Source organism: Oncorhynchus tshawytscha, linkage group LG19, assembly GCF_018296145.1.
Source record: "Oncorhynchus tshawytscha isolate Ot180627B linkage group LG19, Otsh_v2.0, whole genome shotgun sequence".
Lineage (NCBI taxonomy): Eukaryota > Metazoa > Chordata > Actinopteri > Salmoniformes > Salmonidae > Oncorhynchus > Oncorhynchus tshawytscha.
This window is the reverse complement of record NC_056447.1, coordinates 46,578,724-46,603,562: the sequence shown is the minus strand read 5'-3', so window position 1 is coordinate 46,603,562 and position 24,839 is coordinate 46,578,724. Positions and strand designations below refer to the sequence as shown.

The 24,839-nt window shown below is 41.4% G+C and overlaps 1 protein-coding gene across 1 annotated transcript in view; it reads left to right on the top strand.

Annotated features, from left to right (window-relative positions):
* Positions 1 to 24,839, top strand: part of tmtc3 (transmembrane O-mannosyltransferase targeting cadherins 3) — a 117,407-nt gene that overhangs the window by 36,368 nt on the left and 56,200 nt on the right. Inside the window, exons 5-6 of the mRNA XM_024380079.2 lie at positions 3,378 to 3,493; positions 4,380 to 4,552. Of these exons, the coding sequence (XP_024235847.1) occupies positions 3,378 to 3,493; positions 4,380 to 4,552 (289 nt within the window). The remainder of the gene's footprint in view (positions 1 to 3,377; positions 3,494 to 4,379; positions 4,553 to 24,839) is intronic.

Sequence of the window (24,839 nt, the reverse complement as noted above, 5' to 3'; positions counted from 1 at the left end):
CACACCTTAGACCGCTGGAAGTATTCGGAATGTCAGATCAACCGTTTCAAATGGATAGAGGAACTTGCTACAGGCTTTGTGTAGGCGGCCGTGTTGATAAAGGCTTTACGTTGTGAAAGATTACATTTGAAGATGCAATTAATTTCCATTGAATCATGATAGGGTTTGATTTCTGAAAGATTACAGTTCTCATGAGGACAACTGTCAGAATGGGGGAAGTTAAGTGTCTGAAAGAATGTGTCAATTGGTTAAGGAAAATAACAAGGTAGATATCAACTCAAGGAATGATTTGAGGGCACCAAGGTTATTTTAATGAACTAAAACTTAAGCGAATCATAAACAATTGAGTAAACTGAAATAAAAATAATAAACAAACCTGTGAAACTATTCTTTGACTCCAAAACTAAAATATAAACAATCCAGAATTATGTTCAGTTTGTTTTTTATGGGGGTAAAAATCTAATGGGGTTTTCAAGCTTCTGAATCTGGCAGGTCACATTAAATTATGAAGTCAATCTCATAGGTAGACTCAGCTAGACGACATTGCCACAAGCAGCAACGGGCGCATTTTGAAGGATAAGGCTAAAGCAACAAACTAGACCAAAGTCTAGGAGTGAAGTCAGGGGAGATGCAACAGCTGAAAGTAGGCCACTGGTTTTCCAATAGCATATATCCACTGTACACACACATCATGGCAAATTGGTTCCTGTGTCATTTGTCTTTCGTCACGTTCAAGAGTCAAACAAAAACACCCTAATGATTGGTTGACAATAGACTCCCATAATGCTGCCGATGGCTGCAGGATGAAGTTGGTGATGAGCACCTTATAAGTTGGTGATGAGGCGGAGCTTAGGAAATTTCTAGTGTTAAACAGTCAAATCTGTCAAGTGAATTTGCGTGCAACAAACGAAAACTTGAGTAATTAACTCCCATTTCAACAGGCCTCAAATGTCAAAACAAATGTACACTCCGCATATGTGAATGAGGAGTGAAGAATTCTTCATACGTGAAGAATTGTCCATTTATGTAATACACATTTTCCACTCATCACACCACATCAATGTATATTCCGGTGGCCTATAGTCCATGTTCATAACACGCAGATACAGTAGATACACATTTTCCTCCACAAACAATTTACAAAGCCTCATTCAAACGGCAAGTACGGTTGCCAAGTGAGAGTCTATTATTGGAAACTTTTGAAGTTGACCAATAAACTACCAGAATTGTAGTATCTTTCAAGCATTTTATGTAGTCTCACAAGACATCTAGTGGCCCTTTTGGGCACATCAGATTATTACAGGTATCTGTAATCATCTCTGGCCCTCTGTGTGGACATGAAAAATATATTAAATAATTATAAAAGCTGTAAAACATAATCCTAAACATAAACCATCAACCTACTGAATACCGTTTGGTGTTTCATGAGTTTCAGCATGGAATGTTAATACTTATTTTTTTGTTGTACACACTTACATATTAAAAAATATATATTTTACTGTTTTTGCATGAAACTGGTGGCAGTTGTGAAAAGTCAATGGGTACTCTCCTCCAGGTGCTGAAGGGAAAAGATTTGCAGAGTTTTTCACAATTCCTGACATTTAATCCTAGTAAACATTACCTGTCTTAGGTCAGTTAGGATCACCACTTAATTTTAAGAATGTTTTTATTTCTTTCATATTCCAAACTTCCCAAGAAGTTTACATACACTCAATTAGTATTTGGTAGCATTGCCTTTAAATTGTTTAACTTGGGTCAAACGTTTCGGGTAGCCTTCCACAATAAGTTTGGTGAATTTTGGCCCATTCCTCCTGACAGAGCTGGTGTAACTGAGTCAGGTTGGTAGGCCTCCTTGCACGCACACACTTCTTCAGTTCTGCCCACAGATTTGCTGTAGGCTTGAGGTCAGAGCTTTGTGATGGCCACTCCAATACCTTGACTTTATTTTCCTTCAGCCATTTTGCCACAACTTTGGAAGTATACTTGTGGTCATTGTCCATTTGGAAGACCCATTTGCGACGAAGCTTTAACTTCCTGACTGATGTCTTGATGTTGCTTCATTATCTCAATTTTCCTGCCTCATGATGCCATTTATTTTGTGAAGTGCACCAGTCCCTCCTGCAGCAAAGCACCCCCACAACATGATGCTGCCACCCCCGTGCTTCACGGTTGGGATGGTGTTCTTCGGCTTGCAAGCCTCCCCCTTTTTCCTCCAACATAATGATTGTCATTATGGCCAAACAGTTCTAATTTTGTTTCAACAAACCAGAGGCCATTTTTCCAAAAAGTACAATTTATGTCCCCATGTGCAGTTGCAAACTGTAGTCTGGCTTTTTTTTAAGGCAGTTTTGGAGCAGTGGCTTCTTCCTTGCCTAGTCGCCTTTCAGGTTATGTTGATATAGGACTCGTTTTACTGTGGATATAGATACTTGTGTACTTGTCAGCCTATTGCAGACAGTCTGAGCACTGATGGAGGGATTGTGCGTTCCTGGTGTAACTCGGGCAGTTGTTGTTGCCACCCTCTACCTGTCCCGCAGGTGTGATGTTCGGATGTACCTGATCCTGTGCAGGTGTTACACATGGTCTGCCACTGCGAGGATGATCACCAGTCTGTCCTGTCTCTGTAGTGCTGTCTTAGGCGTCTCACAGTACGGACATTGCAATTTATTGCCCTGGCCACATCTGCAGGCCTCATGCCTCCTTGCAGCATGCCTAAGGCACGTTCACACAGATGAGCAGGGACCCTTAACATCTTTCTTTTTGTTGTTTTTCAGAGTCAGTAGAAAGGCCTCTTTAGTGTCTTAAGTTTTCATAACTTTGACCTTAATTGCCGACCGTCTGTAAGCTGTTAGTGTCTTAACGACCGTTCCACAGGTGCATGTTCATTAATTGTTTATGGTTCATTGAACAATAATGGGAAACAGTGTTTAAACCCTTTTCAATTAAGATCTGTGAAGTTATTTGGATTTTACAAATTATTTTTGAAAGACAGGGTCCTGAAAAAGGGATGTTTATCTTTGCTGAATTTATTTTTTTAAAAATATTTAAAAAAAAAAAAATTTAATTAAAAAAAAAATATATATATATAAGGCTTTTCAAGTATAAATTACCAAAGATACGATAGATTGCCATATTCGCTGTTAATTACCAAAATGACTGACAATTTAGTTAAATTTGGTAAATTACTGGTAGCTTTGCAACGCTAATAACAAGCAAGCTGATGTTTTGCATCATTCTGGCTGAATTTGGTGTAGTCAACAATGAGGTAGAATAGGGCATAAATCAAGTGGTTTCGAAATGCATTCATTTTTGTAGATTGTGACATCCTATTCTCTATTTTCCTTATTTTTTTTCAACCTTTCTTTCTCTCTCTCTAGTGTGGACTCCCATTGCTGTGACTGTTGTTCTGGTGGCTGCAGCCACTTTATGCAAGGAGCAAGGCATCACAGTCATCGCCATCTGCTGTGTCCACGAGGTGTTTGTTGCACAAGGGGTACGTTTGGAGAGGAGAAGTAGGCGCTCAACCAATGTGAAACAAGGTGCAATCATAACATGATACGAGCTTTTGAAAAGAAAAGGCTTAACGCTCACTTACGTGTTTAATTGTAATACTTTATTAACATAGTGTAATTTAGGTCAAAAACAGGATGTTTAAACCGTCAATGACCCTTATCAGAATGACAACAAAATGGGAATGGACAAAATTGCACAACGGCTAAGGCAGGCCATGCCCGTAACCTCGCTCCACAGTGCAACACTCGCCATCGCTTCAACAATTACTCACCCTGCACGGTCACGCCCTCGCTTACGAAACCCAGTAATAGATTTGAGTTATTGGATGATTTTTTTTTTTATGATACTGGCTAGCTCCCATTTTTACTACAAAAGGGTTACTTGAAAAGGAATGATGGTGAGCAGCTGTTTTGGCATCTCTCCTCGTCTCGGACACTTTATCAACGCTAAGGCCCCTGCTTGCATATAAAGAGGAGTCTTGGCTTTGGCTCCCTGATGCGTTTGTATCATGTAACTCGTTAGTCTATTTTTTCCCCCAAATATTTAAGGATCTTGATCCATCTGGTTTTATTAGTTGAGGATTTGTTTGCACTTCATAGAACAGCCACTGTTTGGTTTAAATGCTTGATTTCACTCTGTTGATTTGCCTTCAAGCTTAGTATTCAGACAACGCTAGGCCTTGTATCCAGAAAACATTGTTAACTGATCAGTGTTTCTCAACTGGAGGTCGATTAGAATGAAAAATCGACACAACTGACCTCTCCCACCCCATTGTGAATCCTGTGTACAGATAAGTCATTTAATTGTTTCTCTCACTGTCTCTCTCAATCCCCCTCTCTCTCGTTCTCTCCCCCCACCTCTCTCAGTTCACACTGCCCATGCTGTTGGATACACTCCTCCAGGTGCTGAGGGGTAAAGATGGTTTCCCCTATGCTGTCCTGCAGACGCTCCTCAAGCTCATCGTCCTCATCATCAGCACCTTGCTGCTGGTCATCATCAGGGTCCAGGTCATCCAATCACAGCTTCCTGTTTTTACCAGGTGGGTGGAGCTGTTGATGTGTTTCCATGGCAGAAAAGATGGTGTGCATATTTTTGTTTGTTAGAATCAATTTTTTTGCACATAGTAGCCCCACCATTTGGAACAGTACATAGTCTATTACCTAATCAGTGTCTGCTGTTCAACCTTAAAAGTGTAGGCCTAGATATAGTGAGAAACGCATTGCGTTTACAAGATCAATTGAGAAAATAAATATCGAACCTGCATTTTCAAGATGTTGAAATGTTTGCTTTGTGGTTTAAAGGGCTGTTGCAGTTCCCCAGATAGGATCGACAGGGCTCTAAGGTTGACTTTGGTCACATATGCTCCTAAATGTTTTGCTGTGCAACCTGAAATTTGAATTTGGGAGCACTGCGCCTGTAATTTTTATTTCAGATAATTGTTGTAATGATTAGGCTTCACTGTAGCGTCGTTTCCAAGGCTCTAGAGAGTGCAGATTCGTTAGTGTTATGGTTGTACCATTACTACAGAGAAAAATTTGTTTCTTCCCAAACAGTTCCTTGCTAAATAAAAATTGCAAGGATTTTATTTTTAAAGGCAAGTACAAATGAATTTTAAATTAATGCAAAACATTTTTGGGTTACGTTACCCTGCCCTTTGCTTTCGCTGCCTTTTTTTTTGCAGTTGCAAAGTTTTAGCACGTTCATTCCGTTAGGTGGGGTTTAAAATCAAATCAAATCAAATTTTATTTGTCACATACACATGGTTAGCAGATGTTAATGCGAGTGTAGCGAAATGCTTGTGCTTCTAGTTCCGACAATGCAGTAATAACCAACAAGTAATCTAACTAACAATTCCAAAACTACTGTCGTATACACAGTGTAAGGGGATAAAGAATACAGAGCAGCATAGGCAAGATACAGTAGCTGATATCGAGTACAGTATATACATATGAGATGAGTATGTAAACAAAGTGGCATAGTTAAAGTGGCTAGTGATACATGTATTACATAAGGATGTAGTCGATGATATAGAGTACAGTATATACGTATGCATATGAGATGAATAATGTAGGGTAAGTAACATTATATAAGGTAGCATTGTTTAAAGTGGCTAGTGATATATTTACATCATTTCCCATCAATTCCCATTATTAAAGTGGCTGGAGTTGAGTCAGTGTCAGTGTGTTGGCAGCAGCCACTCAATGTTAGTGGTGGCTGTTTAACAGTCTGATGGCCTTGAGATAGAAGCTGTTTTTCAGTCTCTCGGTCCCAGCTTTGATGCACCTGTACTGACCTCGCCTTCTGGATGATAGCGGGGTGAACAGGCAGTGGCTCGGGTGGTTGATGTCCTTGATGATCTTTATGGCCTTCCTGTAACATCGGGTGGTGTAGGTGTCCTGGAGGGCAGGTAGTTTGCCCCCGGTGATGCGTTGTGCAGACCTCACTACCCTCTGGAGAGCCTTACGGTTGAGGGCGGAGCAGTTGCCGTACCAGGCGGTGATACAGCCCGCCAGGATGCTCTCGATTGTGCATCTGTAGAAGTTTGTGAGTGCTTTTGGTGACAAGCCGAATTTCTTCAGCCTCCTGAGGTTGAAGAGGCGCTGCTGCGCCTTCTTCACGATGCTGTCTGTGTGTGTGGACCAATTCAGTTTGTCTGTGATGTGTATGCCGAGGAACTTAAAACTTGCTACCCTCTCCACTACTGTTCCATCGATGTGGATAGGGGGTGTTCCCTCTGCTGTTTCCCGAAGTCCACAATCATCTCCTTAGTTTTGTTGACGTTGAGTGTGAGGTTATTTTCCTGACACCACACTCCGAGGGCCCTCACCTCCTCCCTGTAGGCCGTCTCGTCGTTGTTGGTAATCAAGCCTACCACTGTTGTGTCGTCTGCAAACTTGATGATTGAGTTGGAGGCGTGCGTGGCCATGCAGTCGTGGGTGAACAGGGAGTACAGGAGAGGGCTCAGAACGCACCCTTGTGGGGCCCCAGTGTTGAGGATCAGCGGGGAGGAGATGTTGTTGCCTACCCTCACCACCTGGGGGCGGCCCGTCAGGAAGTCCAGTACCCAGTTGCACAGGGTGGGGTCGAGACCCAGGGTCTCGAGCTTGATGACGAGCTTGGAGGGTACTATGGTGTTGAATGCCGAGCTGTAGTCGATGAACAGCATTCTCACATAGGTATTCCTCTTGTCCAGATGGGTTAGGGCAGTGTGCAGTGTGGTTGAGATTGCATCGTCTGTGGACCTATTTGGGCGGTAAGCAAATTGGAGTGGGTCTAGGGTGTCAGGTAGGGTGGAGGTGATATGGTTCTTGACTAGTCTCTCAAAGCACTTCATGATGACGGATGTGAGTGCTACGGGGCAGTAGTCGTTTAGCTCAGTTACCTTAGCTTTCTTGGGAACAGGAACAATGGTGGCCCTCTTGAAGCATGTGGGAACAGCAGACTGGTATAGGGATTGATTGATTATGTCCGTAAACACACCGGCCAGCTGGTCTGCGCATGCTCTGAGGGCGCGGCTGGGGATGCCGTCTGGGCCTGCAGCCTTGCGAGGGTTAACACGTTTAAATGTCTTACTCACCTCGGCTGCAGTGAAGGAGAGACCGCATGTTTTCATTGCAGGCCGTGTCAGTGGCACTGTATTGTCCTCAAAGCGGGCAAAAAGTTATTTAGTCTGCCTGGGAGCAAGACATCCTGGTCCGTGACTGGGCTGGATTTCTTCCTGTAGTCCGTGATTGACTGTAGACCCTGCCACATGCCTCTTGTGTCTGAGCCGTTGAATTGAGATTCTACTTTGTCTCTGTACTGACGCTTAGCTTGTTTAATAGCCTTGCGGAGGGAATAGCTGCACTGTTTGTATTCAGTCATGTCACCAGACACCTTGCCCTGATTAAAAGCAGTGGTTCGCGCTTTCAGTTTCACACGAATGCTGCCATCAATCCACGGTTTCTGGTTAGGGAATGTTTTAATCGTTGCTATGGGAACGACATCTTCAACGCACGTTCTAATGAACTCGCACACCGAATCAGCGTATTCGTCAATGTTGTTGTCTGACGCAATACGAAACATCTCCCAGTCCACGTGATGGAAGCAGTCTTGGAGTGTGGAGTCAGCTTGGTCAGACCAGCGTTGAACAGACCTCAGCTTGGGAGCTTCTTGTTTTAGTTTCTGTCTGTAGGCAGGGATCAACAAAATGGAGTTGTGGTCAGCTTTTCCGAAAGGGGGGCGGGGCAGGGCCTTATATGCGTCGCGGAAGTTAGAGTAACAATGATCCAAGGTCTTTCCACCCCTGGTTGCGCAATCGATATGCTGATAAAATTTAGGGAGTCTTGTTTTCAGATTAGCCTTGTTAAAATCCCCAGCTACAATGAATGCAGCCTCCGGATAAATCGTTTCCAGTTTGCAGAGAGTTAAATAAAGTTTGTTCAGAGCCATCGATGTGTCTGCTTGGGGGGGGATATATACGGCTGTGATTATAATCGAAGAGAATTCTCTTGGTAGATAATGCGGTCTACATTTGATGGTGAGGAATTCTAAATCAGGTGAACAGAAAGATTTGAGTTCCTGTATGTTTCTTTCATCACACCATGTCACGTTAGTCATAAGGCATACGCCCCCGCCCCTCTTCTTACCAGAAAGATGTTTGTTTCTGTCGGCGCGATGCGTGGAGAAACCCGCTGGCTGCACCGCCTCGGATAGCGTCTCTCCAGTGAGCCATGTTTCCGTGAAGCATAGAACGTTACAGTCTCTGATGTCCCTCTGGAATGCTACGCTTGCTCGGATTTCATCAACCTTGTTGTCAAGAGACTGGACATTGGCAAGAAGAATGCTAGGGAGTGGTGCACGGTGTGCCTGTCTCCGGAGTCTGACCAGAAGACCGCCTCGTTTCCCTCTTTTTTGGAGTCGTTTTTTTGGGTCGCTGCATGGAATCCACTCCGTTGTCCTGTTTGTAAGGCAGAACACAGGATCCGCGTCGCGAAAAACATATTCTTGGTCGTACTGATGGTGAGTTGACGCTGATCTTATATTCAGTAGTTCTTCTCGACTGTATGTAATGAAACCTAAGATGACCTGGGGTACTAATGTAAGAAATAACACGTAAAAAAACAAAAAACTGCATAGTTTCCTAGGAACGCGAAGCGAGGCGGCCATCTCTGTAGGCGCCGGAAGTAGTAGAGGGAGGTGTAATGAGGGGTTTAGAGGGAGGTGTAATGATTCTATTGGTCAACCGATTTTGGAATGACGGTTCATCCTAATTATATATCCCAGCTAGCAGCTTATAATGATGGCCAGTACAGCTATGTTCGATGCCTAACTAACTTTCAATGCTGAGGCAACAATGTTTTGCCAACTAGCCAGCTAGTGTATAATTATTCTTTTACTTTTAAATTTAGGCTAAAAAGGGCTCAGTGGCCCACTGGGACTGACTAGGGCTGATGTGTTGAACGTATTACCGCCACACCGGCAGTCACCAGTTGCTAGCAAGTTATCCGATTGCACTGTATCCTGTCTAATATAACATACCGTAATTTCCGGACTATAAGCTGCTACTTTTTTCCCACGGTTTGAACCTCGCGGTTTATACAATGACGTGGCTAATTTATGGGTTTTTCCCACTTTCACAAGATTCATGCCGCCAAAAAACTGAGCACCGTCACATAATGCGACGTAAATCGAGCGCGCTCAAACTTCCCAACATTCATTTTGTCACCCTCATCATGGCAAAGACACGGAGAAATGCATATGATGCAGCTTTCAAGTTGAAGGCGATTGATCTGGCTGTTGGAAAAGGAAATAGAGTTGCTGACAGCATGGAGCATTGTCAAAAAATCCACTATCATCAACGGGTTTCGAAAGGCTGGACTGCTGCGTGTTGAAGAGGGCAGCGATCCAACATCGGATGAAGCAATTCTGAGGCTATTCAACTCCGACACCGAAGGAGATGACTTCAGTGGTTTCAGTGCACAGGAGGAGGAAGATGGTGACCAATGACTTTCTTGGTAGGCTACTGTTTACTGCTATTTTTTTATGTTACAAGCCGTGTTTCGTTTAAAGGCTGTGTAAAGTTAATTTGTTTGCAAGGACCGGTAGGAACCTGCGGCTTATAGACGTGCGGCTTATTTATGTACAAAATACTTTAAAAAAAATGTATTCAGTGGGTGCGGTTTATATTCAGGTGCGCTTAATAGTCCAGAAATTACGGTACCTACATCTAGCTAGGATGTAAACAAACTGGATCATTGGGTGAGGCTGACCTGTCACTCCAAAACCGGTAGACCAATTGAGATGCATCATCTTAGACTCCCTCTTCACCCCTCCTACATGGAATGCGCCAAAACTTTGCCACCGCAACGAAGGAAGTGTTTCATTCTAATCACGCTGAAAAGGTTTCAAAGTGTTGTTTTTTTTTTGCATTAATTTACAATTAATTTGTCATTCATTCATAAACCATGTCGTGGGGCATTCTAAAACTACTCGCGGGCTGTTTACCTTTGGCCTTCAATTTGTAAAGTATTATTATTATTAGCTAGCTAATAGGGCGGACCCCATTTAGTTGACTGGCCGATTGTTTGGTCCATAAGCTGTTGGTCGACCAAGATTTCTTTAGTCGAGCAATAGCATAAAATATATATACACTGCTCAAAAAAATAAAGGGAACACTAAAATAACACATCCTAGATCTGAATGAGTGAAATATTCTTATTAAATACTTTTTTCTTTACATAGTTGAATGTGCTGACAACAAAATCACACAAAAATTATCAATGGAAATCAAATTTATCAACCCATGGAGGTCTGAATTTGGAGTCACACTCAAAATTGCCGACTGTGACACAGCCTGGGATCGAACCCGGGTCTGTAGTGACGCCTCAAGCACTGCAATGCAGTGCCTTAAACCACTGCACCACTCGGGAGGCCAAAATTATATTATTTTGTAACAAATGCGTTTCCTCCCGCTTTGCGTAGTGGTTGGTGTCTGCAGTTCTGAAACACATCAGTGCGCTGTTGAATAAGTGCCTTTTCTTAGACAATGTGCTTAATAGCAAAGTTAACCAGTATATTGGTGTTGAGAACAATGCGGCGGATGCAGCAGCAGTATGGGGAGATGAGAAAACTGCCCTTGCCTTATCGTCTTAAACTCTAAATAAAAAGGGTCTATAATCAATAGTTAAATGTGCCTGGCTTTAAAAATCATCCATTTGCTGTACCAGTCAAAAGTTTGGACACACTTACTCAAGGGGTTTTTCTTTATATTTACTTTTATCTACATAGTAAATTCTACGTCTGTAGAATAATAGTGAAGATATCAAAACTATTAAATTGCACATATGGTATCATGTAGTAACCAAACAAGTGTTAAATAAAAAAATATATTTTAGATTCGTCAAGGTAGCCACCCTTTGCCTTGATGACAGCTTTGTATTCTCCTTCTTGGTCAAATGGCCCTTACACAGCTTGGAGGTGTGTTGGGTTATTGTCCTGTTGGAAAACAAATGATAGTCCCACTAAGCGCAAACCAGATGGGATGGCGTATCACTGTGGTAGGCATGCTGCTTAAGTGTGTCTTGAATTCTAAATAAATCAGACAGTGTCACCAGTAAAGCACCCCCACAGCATAACACCACCTCCTCCGTGCTTTATGGTGGGAACCACACATGCGGAGATCATCCGTTCACCTACTCTGCGTCTCACAAAGACACGGCGGTTGGAACCAAAAATCTCAAGTTTGGACTCATCAGACCAAAGGACAGATTTCCACCAGTCTAATGCTCATTGCTCATGTTTCTTGGCCCAAGCAAGTATCTTTTTCTTATTGGTGTCCTTTAGTAGTGGTTTCTTTGCAGCAATTCAGCCATTAAGGCCTGATTCACGCTTCTCCTCTGAACAGTTGATGTTAACATGTGTTCTGATACTTGAACTCTGTGAAGTGCAATCTGAGGTGCAATTAATTGCTGATTTCTGTGGCTGGTAACTCTAATGAACTTATCCTCTGCACCAGAGGTAACTCTGGGTCTTCCTTTCCTGTGGCTTCCCTCATGATAGCCAGTTTCATCATAGTGCTTGATGGTTTTTGAGACTGCACCAAGAGCTCTCATGACCTCAGACTGGAGCGAAGGTTCACTTTTCAACATGACAACAACCCTAATCACAAAGCGAAGATCACGCAGGAGTGGCTTCGGGGGAAGTCTCAATGTCCTTGAGTGGCTCAGCCAGAGCCCGGACTTGAACCCGATCGAACATCTCTAGAGAGACCTGAAAATAGCTGTGCTGAGACAAGCTTTTAAATGGACGGTTGTTGGCTCAATGACTGGAATTCTATGGGAACAGATATCATGTCATTGTGCTAATAGCAATGCACCCGCACAGAGGTAACAACTGTCCAGGGTATGTTAACGTTATGCATGGGGTCAGTGGTCGGCTGTACAATCGCAGCGTGAGTGGTGGACGAGAGAGTAGTCAGTCATTGTGGCCCTGTGACCGAGGTAGGCCGGTGCGGTGGTCGTTGAATGTATTGGTTAATCCAACCCCCTGCTTACTCATGCCAGGTATGATGGAACACATTTGGATTCCGGGAGTCCAGGCACACGCACAGACAAAATGTGGATACGTAGCAGACATATTTTTAGGATATCCAGGGATTTAAACTAAATCCATAGTCATTGTATATTTCCTCAGTGGAATGTGAAATATTGTTTTTTGTTCCAGGTTTTAAACCTTAACTGGGTCAGGGAGTGTCCGGCTCAAATGCATCAGAAGAACTTGTCAATACAGTCAAGCACAGACAGGAACAACTTAATGGCATCATGTCGATAACATTCCTAAAGATTAGTTTTTTTGTAATTCTTGAGCAGTTTATCCACTGGCTGTCTCCAGATTGTATCGCTGAATTAGTGTTATTGGAAAAATAACAATTTCCTAGACATAAAAATGCTGCATATTTGGATAATCACCATCTTTGTGTGTGAGCTAACAGTCATTGGTTTATCCCTTATTGATGACTTCTGAATGGTACTCCTCCTTAGAGCCATGTAGACTATAACTCCATAAATCTCGTGGTCCTGAGGTATGTGAATCATGAATGCCAGCCCCTTCACAGTCATGAGAGGCTATTTTCTTTGGAACCAAACGCGGGTCAATGGGAGGTGGTGAAGGCTAAAAAATATATATACTGAAGCCATTGTAGTGTTAAGAGTTTATCTTTTATAGCACTTTAAAACTCTCAAATCGCTTTAAGTGTGGAAAAAAGACAAATGGGTCAACAGACAATCATGGCAGGCAGGGTAGTTCATTCATGGCTTGAGCATTCAGCCCCAGGAGGAAAGCTACAATAGAGGTAGTTTGGAGTTGAAACGGAGGGGGCTCACATCCAGGGGGTTTCAGACTGGTCCATAGGGCACCCTGTTCATCAGGGCACCCTGGCCCTTGCCGTCTCTGAAACAGCGCTTCTCAGTAGTGGTTTCTGAAGTCAGACTCCATGGGTAGAACATTAAAACGGCATTCTACTCCAAAATGAATGGAAATACAATTATGCTGATACCTAAAATATAATTTCCTCTTACAGAAATGAGGCAAACAATATATTGGTAAAATGATTTTAACATATTGGACCATGCATATAGCCTATGCATGGTATGCTATTAGCAATAATCATTATCAACTGTAGCCCATCTGATGCAGTGTAATGGCTATAAATAAATAGGCTGAAGCATGGGGTTGCCTATCTGCATTTTTACCCTATTGGGCTAGTCATTAGTAGAGTAGCGGGTATAATGAAAACATTTTCAGCTTGTGGTTCAGAACAATTACATTGCAGGTTGGAAAAAAAAATAATCAAGAAGGTATACTTTTTAACAACCATGAATTAATTCAGGCTTTTGTCCATTAGAACATACGTAGGCCATACAAAATGTAAACGTGTGCTGCTGACACAAGTTTGAGTTGGCTTATTTAGCCTATTTTTGCAGCTTATATTCCATTCTGGGAATTCCCTCACTCTGGCACTCACAACTGGAATGCGCCTCGAGAGGAATATTTCAAAGTAAATGTGGATCGTTCTAGCATCTTCGAAATCGACCTCAGCGGAAATATTTCTCCATGTTCTATGTTTTTGGGGCATGGCGACAATGGTTTTGCCATACCACGGCGCCACAGCTAAATGATTGCTGCCAATGATAGGATATCACTACTTACCCACAACAGCTAACCCTCATATACTCTTGTTTTAATTTATGTCCTCATCAAATATCTGTCATCTGCGTCATTGGGCTGGTTGACGTAAATGGCAGAAGTTTGATTTCAAACCAATGCAGATACTCTGTTTATAACTGAACCTTGGTTAAAGAAGTCTATGCGTCTCTGACAATGTATGCGTCTCTTACAATGTTTTTAGGTCTGACAGAGAAGGGGGCGTCGCCATATACTGTACATACAGAGCAACTTAAATCTAAGCAATTTGGATGTCTAGTCCTAAATGTGGGCCTTAGTAATAATGTCCATCTGATGCTAGTGGGAATTTATTGCCCTCCCTAAGCCTCATTATGTGCTCTTAGACAGCAGGTCAGACAATTTACTAACTATGCTAAATCCGATCAACTGAAAGATATTTGTACTGAGCTGAATTTAACTTGGCTGATAATTAAACCAACTCACCCCAATAAATGCTTATAAGTTTATAAAAGTTTATAGCCAATGGGATATTTGCTTATGAGTTCAGTGACCATTGTCCCATTGCTTGCATAAGAAATGGTAAGATGCCTACATCTCGCTTATGCATTATTACAGAGACATTTACGGAATTTTTATGATTAACATTTTTCTTAACTGGGGTTGAGTGACTGGTAGGTTGTCAACTATCACTGACTTGGATCAGGCCCCCAATTGTTATATTTCCCTGTAACTCTGTTACAGATAATCATGTACTGTACAAAAATCTAAGGGTAAAAGAGATCTAATCCTTAGTTCACAAATAAATTGCCTGTGAAATTACAGGAAATACATTTAGCTTGGTCTAAGGCTAGACTGACTGATTATATGTCTGATTGACAGTCCTTCACACATTTGAGAAATAGATGTTTATATCTGGTTAGAAAAGCAAAATCAACATATTTCTTGAATTGTGTGTTTCGGAGACCGGTGCTAATTTCTGGAAAGTGGTTAAATATTTGAAACAAGTCTCCACCCCCTTGTTTACCCAGCAGGTTTTGTCAGCCTCTGGTCCCATACTAGACCAAAATTGAATTTTGTGGGGATTTTAATAATCATTTTGCTTCAGCTTGCCACCTGTTTGAAAATGTAGTCTCTGAAAATATATCTAATTCCACTGGAGGGAGTCCTTTAGTCAATTCAGAATAGAATGTAGAGCATGATGCACTAAACTGGCATACTTTATTTTCATTTCAACTAGGGTTTTCGCGATACGACGATACCTGTAGCTTGGAAAAGGAACTAACAGCATTATTAAATGTTTTGTCCCCTCGTCAATCTATGCACAATAGCCCATAATGACAAAGCAAAAACAGTTTTTTACAGGTGTATAAAATAAAACTGAAATGGTACATTTACATAAGTATTCAGACCCTTTACTCAGTACTTTGTTGAAGCACATTTGGCAGTGATTAGAGACTCGAATCTTCTTGGGTATGATGCTACAAGCTTGGCACCTGTATTTGGGAAGTTTCATTCTTCAATGCAGATCCTCTCAAGCTCTGTAATGTTGGATGGGGAACATCACTGCACAGCTATTTTCATGTCTCTCCAGTAGAGGTCGCCCGATTAATCGGTATGGCTGATTAATTGGGGACGATTTCAAGTTTTCATAACAATCGTAAATCTGTATTTGTGCAAATGCAGTAAGCCAAGGTAAGTTGCTAGCTAGCATTAAACTTATATTATAAAAAACAATCAATCATAATCACTAGTTAACTACACATGGTTGATATTACTAGATATTATCTAGCGTGTCCTGCGTTGCATATAATCTGACTGAGCATACAAGCATAAAAGTATCTAAGTATCTGACTTAGCGATGGTAGGCAGAAGCAGGCGCTTAAACATTCATTCAAGCAGCACTTTCGTGAGTTTTGCCAGCAGCTCTTCGTTGTGCGTCAAGCACTGTGCTGTTTATGACTTCAAGCCTATCAACTCCCGAAATGAGGCTGGTATAACTGAAGTGAAATGGCTAGCTAGTTAGCGCGCGCTAAAAGCGTTTCAAACGTCACTTGCTCCGAGCCTTCTAGTAGTTGTTCCCCTTGCTCTGCATGGGTAACGCTGCTTCGATGGTGGCTGTTGTCGTTGTGTTGCTGGTTCGAGCCCAGGGAGCGAGGAGAGGGATGGAAGCTATACTGTTACACTGGCAATTCTAAAGTGCCTATAAGAACATCCAATAGCCAAAGGTTAATGAAATACAAATGGTATAGAGGGAAATAGTCTTATAATTCCTATAGTAACTACAACCTAGAACTTCTTACCTGGGCATATTGAAGACTCATGTTAAAAGGAACCACCAGCTTTCATATGTTCTCATGTTCTGAGCAAGGAACTTAAACATTAACTTTCTTACATGGCACATATTGCACTTTTACTTTCTTCTCCAACACTTTGTTTTTGCATTATTTAAACCAAATTGAACATGTTTCATTATTTATTTGAGGCTAAATTGATTTTATTGATGTATTAAGTTAAAATAAGTGTTCATTCAGTATTGTTGTAATTGTCATTATTACAAATAAATAAATTAAAATTGGCCGATTAATCGGCACAGGCTTTTTTTGGCCCTCCAATAATCGGTATCGGCGTTGAAAAATCATAATCGGGTGACCTCTACTCTCCAGAGATGTTCGATCGGTTTCAAGTGGTGTGCTCTGGCTGGGCAACTCAAGGACATTCAGCCACTCCTGCGTTGTCTTGGCTGTGTGCTTAAGGTCGTTGTGCTGTTGTAAGGTGAACCTTATCCCCAGTCTCCGGTCCTGAGTGCTCTGGAGCAGGTTTTCATCAAGGATCTCTGTACATCTTTCCCTCGATCCTGACTAGTCTCCTAGTCCCTGTCGCTGAAAAACAACCCCACAGCATGCTGCCACCACCATGCTTCACCGTAGGGATGGTGCCAGGTTTCACCCAGACGTGACACTTGGCATTCAGGCCAAAGAGTTAAATCTTGGTTTCATCAGACCAGAGAATCTAGTTTCTCATGGTCAGAGTCTTTTAGGTGCATTTAGGCAAACTCCAAGCGGGCTGGCATGTGCCTTTTACTGGGGAGTGGCTTCCATCTGGCTACTCTACCATAGAGGCCTGATTGGTGGAGTGCTGCAGATATGGTTGTCCTTATGAAAGGTTCTCCCATCTCCACAGAGGAACTGGTCAGAGTGACCATCGGGTTCTTAGTCACTTCCCTTTCCAATGCCTTTCTCCCCCGATTGCTCAGTTTGGCCGGGTGCCCAGCTCTAGGAATGTTTGAAACTTCTTCCATTTAAGAATGATGGAGGCCACTGTGTTATTAGGTACATTTTAATGCTGCAGAAATGTTTTGGTACCATTCCCCAGATCTGTGCCTCGACACAATCCTGTCTCAAGTACTACGGACAATTCCTTCGACCTCATGGCTTGGTTTTTGCTCTGACATGCACTGTCAACTGTGGGACATTATATAGACAGTTGTGTGCCTTTCCAAATCATGTCCAATCAAGTGGACTCAAATCAAGTTGTAGAAACATCAAGGTTAATCAATGGAAACATCGAGGTTAATCAATGGAAACAGGATGCACCTGAGCTTAATTTCGATTCTCATAGCGTAGTGTCTGAATACTTACGTAAATATTCTGTTTTCATATTTATCAAATTGATTTATATAGCCCTTCTTACATCAGCTGATATATCAAAGTGCTGTACAGAAACCCAGCCTAAAACCCCAAACAGCAAGCAATGCAGGTGTAGAAGCATGGTGGCTAGGAAAAACTCCCTAGAAAGGCCAGAACCTCGGAAGAAACCTAGAGAGGAACTAGGCTATGAGGGGTGGCCAGTCCTCTTCTGGCTATGCTGGGTGGAGATTATAACAGAACATGGCCAATATGTTCAAATGTTCATAAATGACCAGCATGGTCAAATAATAATAATCACAGTAGTTGTCATGGGTGCAACAAGTCAGCACTTCAGGAGTAAATGTCAGTTGGCTTTTCATACCTGACCATTCAGAGTATCTCTACCACTCCTGCTGTCTCTAGAGAGTTGAAAACAGCAGGTCTGGGACAGGTAGCACGTCCGCTGAACAGGTCAGGGTTCCATAGCCGCAGGCAGAACAGTTGAAACTGGAGCATCAGCACGGCCAGGTGGACTGGGGACAGCAAGGAGTCGTCATGCCAGGTTGTCCTGAGGCATGGTCCTAGGGCTTAGGTCCTCCCAAGAGAAAAAGAAAGAAAGAAAGAGAGAATTAGAGAGCATACTTAAATTCACACAGGACACCGGATAAGACGGGAGAAATACTCCAGATATAACAGACTGACCCTAGCCCCACAACACAAACTACTGCAGCATAAATACTGGAGGCTCAGACCAGAGGGGTCAGGAGGCACTCTGGCCCCATTCGATGATACACCTGGACAGGGCTAAACAGGCAGGCTATAACCCCACCCACTTTGCCAAAGCACAGCCCCCACACCACTAGAGGGATACCTTCAACCACCAACTTACCATCCTGAGACAAGGCCGAGTATAGCCCACAAATATCTCCGCCACGGCACTCATAGGACCTACTGAAGAGATGAGTCTTCAATAAAGACTTAATGGTTGAGACCGAGTCTGCGTCTCTCACATGGGTAGCCAGACCATTCCATAAAAATGGAGCTCTATATTTAATACATTTGCAAACATTTCTATAAACCTGTTTCCCCTTTGTCCTTATGGGGGTATCGTGTGTAGTTTCAGTAACATTTTTTATTTTATAATAAGGCTTTGACTTAACAAAATATGGAAAAAGTGAAGGGGTCTGAATAGTTTCTGAATACATTGTTTCTACAGAAATAAGATGGATCCTGCTTCTTTGAGTGTTTGTTTATTAGCGCCAAGCCTCACGCAACGACATGTCAAGTAAACCATTTCACATTTGGTTGTTTTTAATCTTTGCTTTGCTGTAAGAAAGGCTTTACACTTTTTTTCATTAGAACAGCCTCTGGTATTATTTATACTTTTTTTGTGTTTACACTTCCAAATTGTTGGAAAAATCATGCTCCTATTTCTTGATCTCATTACTGTTATTATTATAATAAGTCATGTTTTATCATTAGTAGGCTTAGTATAGCAGCCTTGTATAACCACCATCGAGCTATAGGCCTAAGAACACAGTTTAGTCTTAATATCGTAGCTTACTTAGGCCTATATTTCAATACTTCTATATCAATCAGTCATTCATTCATGTCATCACACAGCATACGAGTTATTCATAATTTGAAATGCAATCAAGCATTTTTTTTAAATAAATAAAATAAAGCGAGCTTTGAATAATTAGCTTTCCGTTTCAGAAATGTTATTCACAAATTAATGCAACTGTTTTTAATCTTTGCTGTAATAAAATCTTGACAAAAAAACATTACAACTCTGGTATGCTTATACTTTAGCGTTTCCTTTTTCATAATGGTCCAAAAAATTATGAATCTATACAGCACCTGTTTGACACGCATAATATGCACATAGCGCTTGCTCCTTACCTTTTTCTTGATCTCCAGTAGTCACATTTATTCCACTCATCTGACTTTCCCTTTACCTCCTGAGCAACCTGTAAATATTCCCCCGTTTCGAGGTTATTTGCCACATCCTTAGGATCCATTTTGCTGTCACAACTACAAATACCTAGGTGTCAGGTTAGACAGTAAACTCCTTCCAGACTCACATTAAGCATATCCAATCCAAAATTAAATTTAGAATCGGCTTCCTATTTAGCAACACAGGATCCTTCACTCATGCTGCCAAACATACGCTTGTAAAACTGACTATCATACCGATTCTTGACTTCGGCGATGTCATTTACAAAATAGCCTCCAACACTCTAGTTAGACTACAGCCAGTTTGCTATCACAGTGCCATCTGTTTTGTCACCAAAGCCCCATGTACTGCCCACCACTGCGATCTGTATGCTCTTGTTGGCTGGCCCTCCCAACATATTTGTCGCCAAACCCACTGGCTCCAGGTCATCTATAATTCTTGGCTTATCTCAGTGCACTGGTCACCATAGCAACACCCACCCGTAACACGTCCTCCAGCAGGTTTATTTCACTGGTCATCCCCAAAGCCAACACTTTCCTTTGGTCGCCTTTCCTTCCAGTTCTCTGCTGTCAATGACTGGAACTAATTGCAAAAATCATTGAAGCTGGAGACTTATATCTGCCTCTCTAACTTTAAGCATCAGCTGTCAGAGCAGCCTGTTCAGGGGCAGAACGACAGATTTGTACCTTGTCAGCTCGGGGGTTTGAACTTGCAACCTTCCGGTTACTAGTCCAACGCTCTAACCACTAGGCTATGCTGCCGCCTCTTATCTTGGCCAGGTTGCAGTTGTAAATGAGAACTTGTTCTCAACTGGCCTACCTGGTTAAATAAAGGTGAAATAAAAAATATGTTACGGTGTTTATAACCAATTCATTGATCTGATTATGATATGCTATAGGCACTGCCTGCCCGCTCATTTGGCAGGATTAGGCGGCTGCCTGTGGAGGCAGATTGACCAGGGTAGCATTTCCTGAGCTAAACTGACCATTACGTACCTCCAACAACACATAAAACCTCTCATAATTCTGCCGAAAAACAATGACCATTTCTCTCAACCAGTGGCATATGGGCTTTTTAGGTGAGCGCTGATGCCGCCCTTTGATAAGCAGTGCACACTTTGTCAAAGGCAGGGGCGCAAATATTTTGCATGTCCATTCCCAGCACTCCTCTCCAGGTTGCTGTTGTAGAGACGCAACATTCAGTGGAAAAAAATTACCTAACACAAATTCTGTAGCCGATATAGGATATGGTAGAAAGAACGTGGCCTTTTCTGAAGCCTTCAGGCTCGAGATAAATAGTATGACAATGTAATGAAACACTTTTTACATCATGCAGGATTCTCCAATCAAGTAGCCTAACCTAAACACCGCTCAATCAAATAAAAAACATTAGCTGTCATGTTAACAAAGCAACATATCCTAAAAACAGGACAGGTCAAAGTAAAATGGACAATCAACTGTTGTCCAGGAGTTTCACCCCATTGACATGATCAGTGGTTTCATAGCGAAAAATAAAATACTTCTGCATTGCCGCTGAGTAAACACATTACAAATATGCAAGCGATAACTCCTGATAAAGTTGTGTAGTTAATATTCAGAGCTTAAATAGCCAAATTGATTATTCACTGGAATCCAGACTAATAAAGCCAATGCAATGGCCCAAACATAGACGTCTATAAATTACATATTTTCAACTTTCATTCAGAACCAATAATGAGCCTGCTTATAACATCTGTAAAATAAGTATGTTCAATATCAGGAAAATAAGTATTTTCAACTGTTTATCAGAACAGAAAATTAACCTGATTTCATTGTCCCGAAAATACGTTTTATTCAACATCCGGAAAAGATGCCTTTTCAGCATCCTGGAAAATAAATAATTTAAACATACAGAAAATACTTTTTCACCTTTTCATTCAGATCCTAATTTGAATGTAACTTCAACGTCGAAAATACCTCTTGGGCATATTTTCAACGTCCGGCTGCAGGTCACACCTGTAATTTTTGTCCCATGGCAGTAATTTGGCAGTAATTTTTACATGGCAGAAGAGTAACAATTCCAGCAAGAATAACCTACAGTTTTCTGGCGAACTCTAATGTCCTCTGATAATGCTAGTCCCCTGCGAATTGACATCCTTGTGTTTTGAGAGAACTGCCTGAGTTTGACAGGTGTTGCTCGCATTTAGGGCAAGAAAACCATAACTGATTTGATCAATTGAACTAAGTGCTGCACATAATCTATGTAGAAATAGCCTACATGTATCCTATCAACATTCACATGTTTTGTGCGTGTGAATTGAATATTACCAAATGCATCAGTAAAAAATATTGAGCCTATTTAATTGCAACCCTTGCTGTTAATAGATTGCAAAGCAGCAGCATACAACTGACCTAAATGTTTGGAAATGATAGGTTAACTTTCTCATCCATAGCCTTAAAATGCATCTCAAGTGCAATTGCACTGTTTAGCTCACGTCTCAAGGCTGGGGGTCATTTAGAACATACTGCTGGTCTCTAAAATATCCTAATTATTATGATCACACTTCCTCAGTTCAAAAATTATGGCAACACTATAGGAAGTATGGTTTAGAAACTTGGGAACCAAGCTGGAGTTATCAGTTTTGCCCCATCAATACGGTATCTTCATGCCTAGAATAAAAACGTCCAGGCTTGAGTCATAACTGTGTCGTGTCTTTGGCTATGCCGGATTAAGTTATATGACATGCTATTCTATAAAATAATTTCTCTGTAATTCATATTACCTGATTAAGCTAATCAGTCAATAATTAATCGTCACCTTGTTTAGTCTCATCTGAAAGTTGTAAATTCTTGGTTATCTTCACGAACCCTGGCTAACAAGTTGAATCAGCAATACAAAATTGGGTTATTTATTTTCTAAATACTTAAATAATCACACAGAATTACATCTACACAGAATGGATCATACATTGATTACGAATTATGTCATAAAGAAAACGTCCCTGGTGGACGAGCCGACATGACGGCTGGTTACACAAAGGAAAGGGGGTTGGGTTTGAATGAAAGAGCGGGAAGACTGAGGAATAAAGGGAGAAGCTATGTCTCTATTGGGCCGTAGGCAGCTACTCTCTCATAAATACAGAATCTTATGCATTCTAAATAACCTCCCATTTGGAAAAAGGAAAATGCAATTAATATTTACTCTGAGCTGCGCTTCGATCTGTTGGTCGAAGATGGGAGGCCGGGTGTCCAGCATGGATCTCTGGTCCTCTGAAGACTGTCTTGTGGTGAACTGGAGCATGGTAGAATGGATACTCCGTCCGTCCTCTCCTAGCCCACGTTTAGCGGGCGGAGGAGGTAGCGCTTCTTTAGTGAATAAAAGTTCAAAGTTCATACCAAGTTGCCATACTTAAAGCTCATGCTATATTCTGGCTGGTATAGTCGAAATTCATCCTTCCGGCGTGTAGGTCGTCACCTTCACATTGAAATTCGATGCCAGTTGCGTTAGGTTCTTGCTGATGTTGGCTTAGTTCTGTAGGTGGTCTTTGTCCTTTCAACGTGGGGATTGCCAGTCCGCACGTCCTTGGACAGGAAGTTACATTTTCGTCAACGGTCTTGTATAGGATTGGGAGAGGGCCGTGTTTCATAGTTTACAACCACTGTCTGTTCACATGGGCGGGGCCACTGAGTTGGCAGAGTTTACTCTATGACAAACCGTTCTCTTATTAAGAAGCTTAATTACATTTAATCTTTTCACAAATAGTTTAATATCTAAACATTTAAATTGCTCAACAATTACATGTGAATCTGATAACTATAATGTGTAGACTTTCCAAGATACAGTTTGTCATCCTATCATTAATAATAATGTCTCATGACAACTGATCTGGCATCATATTCTTTAAATACCAATGCATATTTTTAGCTGGTTGGATTACCGAAATATGGTTACTTTCCCCACCCTTTTGATGTTATAAGACTATGTTAACAAAGGACATTCCAAGAGTCACACTGTAGATTAGGGAGAGAGAAAAGGGGAAAGATATTTATGGGGGTCATAAACATCCCCCCCATCAGGCCAACATCGTGACAACTGTCAATTTATTGGGGAAAAATTAAGAATTACAAGGGGCAGTTTGGAAAAAACTAATCCTGTCCGAATCGTCCTATGGAATAATGGACATTCTAGAGTAAGAATTACAGAACCAACGTTCTCTAGAAATACCTGTCCCGTTCTAATAGGTCTTTTGTCACGTGCATGCGATGCATACGTGTGTCATGTAAAGCGAGCAAGGGTTGAGGGAATAGGGAATGTTTTTCCTAAACAAATTTAAGGATTTTGTTAACTTTTCAGGCAGAAATGGCCGTAATTATGTTGCAGCTTCAGCAACACGATCAGAGCGATTAATACTGTTGTTCTGTGGTGGTCGCTGTAACAGGGAGGAGAAAGACAACTGGTGCTAGTCACAGTCACTCGGTGTCTTTTTTTAACACAGCCCAGCAAGTCTGAGCACAGCCCGGCACAATCTAATCAATTGCTGGTCGGACTCCCTCTAGTCATTTGTGTATCTTAATTATGTAATCAAAACATGTGCTTTAGCATCAAACAAGCTCAGTGAATATAGTTGATTTGATTAAAACATATAGGATGTGTCAATATATGGAAAAAAAAAAATTAAACTTTTCAATTGGAAAGAAAGAACAGACTTTGTCGTCAGTCGGTTTTTACAGTTTTTTTAATCGGTTTTTACATAGCACTGTTTCAGCTGCTACTATTGTTTTAGATGTGTTAAATTGCTTATCATAAAAATCATTGTGCTGCCTTATTTATAGACCTTTCCAAGGCCTTTGACATCTGACCATCACATTCGCATTCAAAGGTTGAATTAAATAGGCCTGGATCAGGCTTCTTGCAAATTTTTTGAGAATATCTGTCACAGGACACAAATTTCTGATGATGTTAAGTCTAGTTTCCTGGATATTTTTGAAAGGTGTACCGCAGAAGTCAGTATTGGGACCTCTTCTCTTTACCATTTACAAAAATATTGGTCTACTCTTGTAATATTCATCTGTATGCAGACGATACTGCTATGTATGCCATTGCCCCAAATGTAGACCAGGCAATGTTAGAGCTGCATTCTGACTTTGTTTCCTTACAAAAGCTGTATAATGTGGACTAGACTGAGTATATGTTCTCTAATTCCTGCAAACATTTTTCAGATAAGACTACATATTTATTTACTGAATGGTTATCCCATTGATTGGGTTCCAGCCTATATATATCTGGGCATTTGGATTGACAAGGATTTAATGTTTAAAAAACATACTGATGAGCTAGTTAAAAAGGTCGGCTGGTCCTCATTTAAAGTCCCGGAGATCTTCACTATTACCTTTTGTTTTCAAAACTCTACTACACAAGCTTCTGATGTGATTTACCAAATCCTTTCACAGGGTTGGTTAACCCTTGAGGTTCCTTGAGTCTCCACCAAATTAAATAAATCCACTTTTAGTTTTAATGCACATCACTGAACAATTAAACTAATTACAGTTAGATGTTCTGATGCTGGGCAATTTCTAAGTGTTTATTTTATTTTATTTCAC